Below are 10,611 nucleotides of genomic sequence, written 5' to 3'. Positions count from 1 at the left end.
TATCATGATTATCGCAGAAGCTAGAAATAGGTCCTTTTCCCAGGTTCGCTTTTGAAAGTGAGAATTTTTATCACTTACTTCAGCTATTTAAGACCATGCATAATTGAGATCAATTGGTCATTTTGGTGTTTCTGTGTTTTTATTAAAACACTGAATTTCTTTTCATGTATTACTTTTTGTTGGTAGTTCGATTGTTTTTTTAGAGAGTCATTGTGATCTAATGTTTGTTAATAAACATGTGATTTAAACGGAAATATTTTAATAATCATGAATATTTTAAACCTATTATCAACAGAGCAGAGTATTTAACTTTATTTTCCTTTGTTTTGTGTTCCGTAATCAACGGGAGACAACTCTGTGGTGTGAAAAAACATTACAGAAGTTACTATGCAGCTGAAACACATTGAAAGAAGAAAGTTCTTTAAAAGAAATCAAGAAATCAACACATTCAAATAAAAATATGTCGCATTTTATTCTGTAGAATACATAGTATTGTAGAGTGTATTGGATAGGCTTCCACTTGTGCTTAGATTCACCGTAAGTCAAGGTCATGGGGGTCAAATGTTAAATAAACGACAACGGTTTAGACTCATCATATCGTGTTGAGTTTCAGTGAAGTGAAATGTATTTGTGAAAAAGCATTGGATATAAAATGCACAACATAGATCCACCGGGACTTTTTATAGGATTTTATAAGAACTGGTCAACACCGATCTCTTTAACATTTGTTTATTACAATTCATTCATTTAAATTTACAATGTGCGTATGAAGTTGATAGTACATCGAAATTTGGAGGAGAGGAAATCGTTTGTATCGGCGTCAGTAAGACGTTTTAATGCATTTTCTACTATAGTTATACCTCCCTCTCACGAGCTTCCTTGACGAAGCTGATAAAGGCCAATGACTACTCTGGCCTAGTCCAGGGGCCATATCGACATCATGCAGGCTTTTATCACAGCTGGACATCTCTAATAGAGTGGTCACTTCAATATTGTCCATCTCCCTTGACCACAGTTCACTGTACTGTCGATTCTGATTCATCAGCGTGCTTGTTCGAGGGCCATTATTGTAAATAATAAGCGCCATAGGTTTCTTTAATGGAGGAAGATTTTACGAATCACGTTCTGGTCACGTCTTGGGATCTCATACGTGAAGAAGAATAATGTGATTGGATTGGGCGGCCGACTGCATGGAGCACGTGCAATAACCAGTGCGTCAACTCGCACGTGATCAAATATAATTTGATTGGATAGTTCTGTAGTATGCCCGAAGCACGTGCGGACATCACTGGATAGAAAATAATTACACGAGACAAATATGTCTACCTCCTGAGAGAAACATAAACATCCGGAATCGCTTGTCCGGACATAGGTCTGTTATTAGAATCGAAATTTAAGGAGATCTCGCGAGACTTTGTCCTAACTACGTACAACTACACTTTTGTTTTCCTACGTGCTCGGGGGATTATCTTTATATCTAAATGCCATTATGATCCTGACGGCAAACCATGATATAGTCACAAAATGGAAGCTCGGGGGACTACGTAAATATATTAACTATTATTATAACGACGGGTCCGACTTCGCTTTCGGCATTGTATTACTCAAACATGCAAATGGTACGTCAAGTGAACCTAAAATTCTGACGAAGCGATAAAAATAAATCTCCCAAATGAATAATCGGTTCTTTTTATTTGATTTTAAATACATTATTTTACTTTTATTCTATTTCCCTGTATCATAATTATAACCAAAATGTCAGTCGTTTTAAAAACCGAGCTTCTCATTCCTCCTCAATTAAATCGATATGTATGTCTCATTAAATTTAATCTATGTTTAATATTATCAAGTTCAAAAGACACTTCCCTGTAAGTTAACAATAAATCACAAAGATTCCAGATTCAAATCATGATTTATAGATCACGTGACAAATTGATTTTTAAAAAGTGCACAAACGATGAGATAAATGTTACGTTTAACACATCGGGAAAAGAACGTGTGTGAATAGATTAAGCCTGTCAGGGTATCAAACTCTTCGGTTCGACTCCTGATTGGACCCTCAAAGGTACTGAGTAACCATCCAATCACGTAGGTTTTCTCTGGGTACGAAAGTTTCTTCCCATAGTAAGACCTGTCTCCCTTTGTGTTGATTTGTGGTCATGGTCATGCATATGGATGTGTGTGTAAGGGGGGGGTGCATGTGTGTATGTGCGTGCGTGCGTGCGTGCGTGCGTGGGTGCGTGTGTGCGTGCGTGTGTGTGTGTGTGCGTGTGTGTGTGTGTGTGAGGGTGTGTGTGTGTGTGTGTGTGTGTGTGTGTGTGTGTGTGTGTGTGTGTGTGTGTGTGTGTGTGTGTGTGTGTGTGTGTGTGTGTGTGTGTGTGTGGGTGTGTGTGTGTGTGTGTGTTAAATGTTAATGGAAAAGAATCAAGTTATATATATGTTATTTGTAAAGAATGAATCTTATATTATCTAAAAGTTACATGAAAATGATTATATGGTGATGATATGTTTTAGGAGTGTAACAATTGTAGAGCAGTGAAGATAATGTTTGTGCAACAATTATATATGCGTGAAGGATTGTATAGTAATTGTATAAGTATGAAATGACGATTGTATGAGTATATGATGAATGTTAAATTGTGCTTCAGTGGTGATCAGAATACAAGGGTGATGATGTGGAGTGTTTAAGGATGTTCATTTATGTTGTTTGATGTCTTTAGTATTTATATATTTGAAATACATGTGAAAAATAAAACAAATGATAAAAAAGACCTGTCTCCCACATCCATCTGGGCCAGACAGAATTAAGAGTACCTGATACAAGCCGAAAGCTTGATTTACACATGTTGTAAAAGAACAAGAGCACCGTGGCCCTTCACGGTCAGCTGACAGTCAATGAATGGATGGACGGAACTTGCAGATCTTATTCTGACAAATCTTATGAATTTCCACGACGATAATTCGGACCAAATTTTATATAAATCCGTTTAAGCATCAAGGAAGAATAGCACTTTGAACCAAAATCATAAACTAACTTTCCCATTTGAGGCCCGGGTCGCTATGGGTCGAATCAACATTCTGAATTTAAGATATGATAACACACCAGCAAAAATGTTTCAAATCACATTCGGTTGAAATCTATCCAGGCATTAAGAAGAAATAACGTTTTTAAGCAAAATTATTGAATAGATGGACAGACTAGATATTGGTCAGACAAATTCAATAAATTCCCACGATGATATTTCAGATGAAATTTGGTTGAAATTCATTTAAGTATTAAGGAAGAGCATTTTGAAGCAAAAAAATTGACTAACTTCCCCATTTGGAACCCTAACCCTAAGTCCCTGGGGGCCATATCAACATTCTGAAGAGTAGCATTTTGAAGTAAAGTAGCAAAGTCTAACTACCCTATTGGGGCCCATCCACAAATCCCTTGGAATCAAATCAACTCTCTGACTTTAAGAAATAATAGCCCACTTGCAACAATGTTTCACACCAATCTCGTTGAATTCTACCATAGCATTAAGGAGTTGTGTTTTGAAGCATTTTTGAAGATGTTTGTTATAAACGTAATGCCGGATTATTCCGCGGAAGATGAACTTGGAGTAAACAGTTACCAACCGTCGTGTTTCATTTTGTAATTTCACTTTTCAATTACCGACGTGTTCTCGCGATACATGTACGTATATTGTGATATCAGTGATAACTGATGGTAATTTGTCGATACTTTTGACACATAACATCCCAAAAAGCGCGAATTATGTTTTTAGGCTGATCGATGACATACAGTCTACAGATGTGTCCTTCATAAACGTTATCAGGGGTGCCGCCATTGTTTTGCACGAGGTCACACTTTGACCCTGACCGCGAGGTCAAATATTGTCAGCCCGTGAGCTGTTAACAGAGGTGTATTGTGACTGGTAAGGAACGACAACTGTGGTAGAGATTGCGGATAACGTGCTGTCTTTGGGTAGACACTTTAATACAACTTACTAGATGGCACGGGACGGGTTTCTTGTATGTTGTTCAGTTAGGAAGTGACCATCAGCTACAAGGAAGTCGTGCCATCAAATGGCCCTGTTTGGCGGGGCGATCGATACAACCACAAAACAAACGTGAACAAAATTGACCCCTTAATTCCTAAACACAGCCCAATTTCCATCAAAGTTAAATATTGTGTTTTCGTAGTGGGTTTTCTTTCCTGAATTATGTCACCCACATCCATCCTCGGAAATATATGACGTTTATCTCCACAAGTAAACGTCACATCAGACCCCACTTGTATAAAACATCTCAATTTCAGATTTCCTCAAGCCCAGATTTTCCGCAGCTAATATCTCCTTGAAAATATCTTTCCGCAAGGAATTTCAGGACATCCTAGCCGATGCCTTTCTCCTGTTCCTTGAGAAAATCTTATACAAGCCGTTTTTGAGGAGATATCAGCGGAGGAAAATCTCGACTTGAGGAAATCTCAAGTTGAGATGTTTTATACAAGTGGGGTCAGGACGTTAATATTAAGGTGTTTACGACCATGGGCGCTGATTTAGAGGTTATTCCGAAAATACTCGGCAGTTGACATACTCCTCCGAACGTATTCGCTAGAAGAAACAACAAACACGTGATGTAGTCTTATGTTTCTACACTTTAATGTTACATATTACTTCTGCAATAATTGCAAGAATGTTGGCAATGATGTGGGAGATCTCGGATTATCTCGCGAGATTTATATTTAGCCAGAAATGTCAGAAATACACGGACTGGTCCATTTTCTGTATAAAACACAAAGAGGGAGTTCATAACCTCATAAATTTGTATAATTTTGATTTCATGGAGACTTACCACTGTGGTCTTCAGAAACGAAATGTTACCCTGTCACAGATAGCCTTATTACTATATCTATGTGTATTAACATTCATAAGTTGTGAATTAAGTATAATTTATTGTCTATCGGTACAAATGGTTTGGCACAAATTATTACAACTTATGAATTAATATCAAACAAATATCACGTGCTTACATAAATCACAACTTATATCCAAAATATGTTTATCAAATTCAGCACTTTGTGTCTAAATTATAATCAAACCGTTGTTATTGGGTAAACACGAGTATTTCCACTACAGAGAACGGACCAAGTATATGTCCTGATGAATATGTTATATAACTGAATGTCACATGATCAAGATACATTTACTTACAATTATTCAATAACTATTTATCTGACAAATATCAACAACAAAACAACAATATAATAAACTTTACACGTCCGCACAGTAATGTACACCTTCACACAGTAATGTACATCTCCACACAGTGATGTACATCTCCACACAGTAATGTACACCTTCACACAGTAATGTACATCTCCACACAGTAATGTACACCTCCGCACAGTAATGTACATCTCCACACAGTAATGTACATCTCCACACAGTAATGTACATCTTCACACAGTAATGTACATCTCCACACAGTAATGTACACCTCAACACAGTAATGTACACCTCCACACAGTAATGTACACCTTCACACAGAAATGTACATCTCCGCACAGTAATGTACACCTCCGCACAGTAATGTACACCTCCACACAGTAATGTACATCTCCGCACAGTAATGTACATCTCCGCACAGTAATGTACATCTCCACACAGTAATGTACACCTCCACACAGTAATGTACATCTCCACACAGTAATGTACATCTCCGCACAGTAATGTACATCTCCACACAGTAATGTACATCTCCACACAGAAATGTACACCTTCACACAGTAATGTACACCTCCACACAGTAATGTACACCTCCACACAGTAATGTACATCACCACACAGTAATGTACATCTCCGCACAGTAATGTACATCTCCGCACAGTAATGTACATCTCCACACAGTAATGTACATCTCCGCACAGTAATGTACATCTCCACACAGTAATGTACATCTCCACACAGTAACACATACATTAACTTATACAAAATATTTGCAAAATTCAGGAAGCAATTCCTATGAAGTGTGATATTACGTGACATTTACAACAAATACTGAACCAGTTTTGTATGGTAGTTCACGTCACTATAACAGCTTCCAATATATTAGCACAAGATAATTAACTTTACATAATTATAACGTTATACTACACACCGTGACTAAGTTATAAACCATTTTATTATCTATTGTTTTAAATAGTTTGAATGTAGAGACATTGAAAAATACAAACACTTACACGACTCGGTAGGTTCGATTTTTATACCCGGACATTCGCTCCTCACAATTCATAAATTTAATAAAGACAAAATAACCATGAAAATGTTAAACGCGTTTAATGTTAATTAGAATTGTTAAAAGTTTATTATTATCAATACATTTTAACACTTCGAACGTGAAACAAAGATTTGTACACCAGTAACCTGTGACAGGTAATGTACGTGCATGAATAGTAAATAAAAAAAAACTCCTAGTACAGACCTGGAATGATTTTATATTAAATATCGACTTTTGATGTTTCATTTTGCTGTCTTCACACTTATATCGAAAAACCCCATCTATCTTAAGTTCTACAATATCTTAAAACAGTTTCCATGACAACAGTACTGTATCTTGTCTGTTCCACCACTAATTCCCGTATGTAAACTACACACGTTTATGGTGGGATCTTTTGCCAACTCGGGAAAATTTGATCGAATATTGTGAAAGCTTTTGTAATACACGTCGAAAAGAATGTAACTAAATTGATTTTTTACTGAAAAAGAAATGGAACTCGATATAGACATTTACTAAGCGTACTGCCAGCAAACTCAGAGGTGACTATCCGGCGTCTCACGTTTTATAGTCATACATCAAATAAGGTTTTACCTTCACAAACAACGTATCACATATCTATCTTATGTAGCCAATCAGATTTCGTATAGTGTGCTTTATTTTCTTTCGAAGCATTGATGGTATCACTTTGTAAATTGCCAAATTTTGCCGGTTTGGGTTTCCACGGAAAGAACTTAAAACGAACCCTCTGTATTGATTCGTGATGTTTTTGTTTTCCATATACCTCTAAAACTGTTTTAGATCGACATCGAAATTGTCAACATGTCGGTAAGATATAGAGCAAATAATAACATTTTAATTTTCAATCTTATCTTAAACGGCTGTGATATGTTTAATCACAATGATGTAGGATAAGAAACATAAATAAATGGAAAAAACAGCAATTTCTGTTACCATAGAAACGAGGTGAGACTTTCGAACTTAACAAAATATAACCTAAATCTAATTGTGATGCGTTTGAAAGGTTTTTTTAAAACACGAAACAACCCTTTCATACTTTTGGCCAGTAATACTGTCGCCTTTCACTCCACAGAATTCTCTGGTCACAAACACAGACACACACAATACGATGACGTCACGACTCTGGTTAATTAAAGTAGGGGCGTCTAGATACCCTCGTAACAATTACTTATACAATATGATATTGCCATAAGTTACTGACACTGCACGAGGGCCCGACATTTTGAATTGCAGTCCCGCAGTGAATAGTCAATAAGAATTCTATTAGACGTAACTAAGCTAAAATGATTGCACATAATGTGTTTGTTGTAGTCACAGATTTAATATCAGACCACGGTAACCGTGATGGCTTCCTTGGAAAACCTATTTTAAAAGTTAATTTATTTTCCTCCTCGCCAAGTATCACGTTACCTGAACCATGTACCTGTGGAGATACCCTGCTGCACAATCTCAACATTTAAAACTAGGTAACCACCACTTTAAAAACGAAGTATTGATTCTTGTCCGGACATTTATAACCCGCTAGGTGATGTGATGCCATATATGTCGTTACCAGCTTGGATAGGACGCATGCGCAGTCTTTCGGTATGGAGACAGAACGTAACATCCGTGGTGCAATTACACGTTGAGACGAAAGGTTTCATATCTCTCTAAGAATTTCATACTTTGAGCTTGAACGTCAAACGCGTTTTTTAAAAACTATGACGTAAAATATTTGAAGACGTCATCTACTTAACCACCTATTATGCCGTTGTTTCAAATTGCTGAATCCGATAAGCATCGTGCAGTAACTTAGCAACATTACTGTTCGGATATTGTGGTGCTCGTCCTCCGTTCGGAATGTTAACATTACCACTTCCACTTCCTTGTGACTGGTGCTTAGATTGTCCGTAAGTTTGGAGTTGAATGTTTTGCTGGCTCGATTTTGCGCCACTGTTTGTCAACTGCCTGACAAAGTTTGAATTTTGTATCGGTGTTGTTTGAGTGCTTGAGGATGGCACTACATTCGGGAATGACGTCATCGGCTGAGTGCCACTGTCTGACGTCATAGGAACTTCACTTGTGCGCGATTGGGGTGAACTCTGTACAGGACTTGCCTGGCTCGTGGCATGAACCAGCGGCTGCCTGTTCAGAGCTTGTTGAATAATGTCAGAGTGAACAGGGGTACCATTCATTCTGTTACCCCCCGCGTTGACCACCTGCTTCGGTCCAGTGTGTGTATCTACATCAGCCTCGGTTTGAGTTGTCTGGGCTGGCCGATTTTGTCGATACATCGGATGCATGCCGCTTGCGGCAAGCTGGTGAATGGATGGCCGTCCTCCGGCCATATGACTGTTAGGGGCAGAAAGTGTTCCCGCGCGTGACGCATAGTGACTAATCCCGCCTTGGAGAATGGCGTTTGCACTTGATTGCCTGTGATGCAGGCCGCTTGGCATGGTGGCGTGGATGTTATGAAGCCCTCTTGGAGGCTGGTAGGGCGGGGGCGGATAATCTTCTAGGATATATGCGGGAATGTTAGAGTTTCTCTGCTCCTTCAGGTGTGCCGCGTTTAAATTCAGTCCACGAATGGCGTGCCCTTGTAGCGCAAGCTGTGTGTTAATACTTTCGTAACTCCGACGGTCCGGGATGACCTCGTAATAGTTTTCCGATCCGCTTGACTGACTGTGGCTGTATTGTGAGTCAGAATGTTCACGATCCGATAAGGAAGGATTCACGTAAAAAATGTCCTGCGTCATAGTAGCCTGTGATGACGTCACAGATCCGCCTTTCTTGCTCTTGCGTCGTCTTCGACCAAGAAAAAACAATATCATGAAAACTATTGCAGTTATTGAAGTCACACCACATACCACTCCAAGCGCCACAATGACACTGACATCCGGTTCAACCTCAACGCGTGCAGGAATTACTGTTTTAGACAACGGATCAACTTCACATGCACCATAATATCCTGTTACATTGAAATAATAGTTCATATTCAAAGACTGAGAACCATTCATAGAACACTTGCTCACAGCAAAGTACCAGGTCCTTGGAAAGCTTGAATTGAACACACGTTCGCCGACACACACATAAAGAGGTTCACCACTATCTCGCCATACTGTACACCTTCCTGTCTCGTTTAATGGAATCACTTGGTTATTTTTGGCGGGCAGAATATTTTCTCGTTCCTTACATGACATTTCGTCCTTGAGTTTTCGTACCTGGTCGTCATAGTAGATCAGTAGATTAGCACTGCCCTCACTTACAGGATAAGAAATCTGATACTCTATTTTAGCGTCGTTGGGGTGAAATGTCTTCTGAACGAGATAGCCGTACCAGGGTAGCTTCGTATATAACTGACCCTTAGACACACAGCTGGTATCAGCGGACATGACAGTCAAAACTCCCCAACACGATAAAACAGCAAGTCCCAAATAGGCTGCCGCCATGTTGATTCAGATATAACAAAACGTTACTCCTATTTAACACAAATATTCACTGGAGCAGTCACTGTCCTTTTAAACTTTTCTTTGATCTACGAAATATGAATTTTCTGGTAGATAAAATAGTTGTAAGGACCCTGCGTGTCGTGTCCAGTGAAGCGTGACGAAATGATGGACATCCGACCTTTCATATGGTCACCTAATTATAGAGTATGGTGTTGTTTTCTCCATTCACTGTGAAGTGGATCTCTGAAGCAATACTCAGACCCGGGTAAGTTTATCTCCTAAATGTGTCGCTGAGTAGAGAAACACACACCTCCTTGTCACATGGTTTACCCACAATACGAAACCCAAATTCCCTGAGTAGAGAACTGATACAAAAACCGTTCTGTCCTCGTATGCACTAAATTTATCGTCTCGGAGATTCCACACACTGCTCCTTAATGTCGGTCTGTCGATGTTAATTGTAAGGCGAGGCCGTAGACACGTACCTGAGGAAAGAAAAGAAGAGCTATGTCAAAAGATATACAGCGTAGATACTAGGCGCTTCAAATTACTTAGGTAAATAACTCACAAACACATTAGATCTATAATAGTTCGTCACCGCAGAGACTTAAAGACCCGTAGTTCGAGTGGAACTGTCAGCTTAATGTCACAGAAATACTTCTACAAATACTGATAAATATACTACTCATGCACAGATATTTGTTTTAAAAAAATGCATGTATATCTATTAAGGAACATCTTTTACTCGTGAAATATTCCGGGATGTGTCGGGGGAGGGGAGTTGGGAGGAAGGCACCGTGGATGTGACGTCTATACGTGTGATTAATGGTAACTATGTTGTAGATACTTTCGAACTATAATAAAACTACTGATACCCTGATCTCGAAATCTAACTAAAACT

The 10,611-nt window shown here is 38.7% G+C and overlaps 1 protein-coding gene across 1 annotated transcript; it reads right to left on the bottom strand.

Moving 5' to 3' along the window:
• Window positions 1-8,017: 8,017 nt before the first annotated feature.
• Window positions 8,018-9,710, bottom strand: LOC132556273 (uncharacterized). Its single transcript, XM_060220663.1, has one exon. It carries the CDS (start codon window positions 9,708-9,710, stop codon window positions 8,025-8,027), a length of 1,686 nt encoding a protein of 561 aa, XP_060076646.1. The 3' UTR covers window positions 8,018-8,024.
• Window positions 9,711-10,611: the final 901 nt, after the last annotated feature.

The sequence above is a fragment of the Ylistrum balloti genome, unplaced genomic scaffold (genome assembly GCF_031769215.1).
Source record: "Ylistrum balloti isolate Yb309-2 unplaced genomic scaffold, AGI_CSIRO_Ybal_v1 Utg370556, whole genome shotgun sequence".
NCBI lineage: Eukaryota > Metazoa > Mollusca > Bivalvia > Pectinida > Pectinidae > Ylistrum > Ylistrum balloti.
This window is presented reverse-complemented; position numbering and strand designations above follow the sequence as displayed.

What these genes read in the sequence shown, in the direction of transcription:
- LOC132556273 (XM_060220663.1), bottom strand. Translation starts at nt 9,710, where the DNA reads ATGGCGGCAGCCTATTTGGGACTTGCTGTTTTATCGTGTTGGGGAGTT.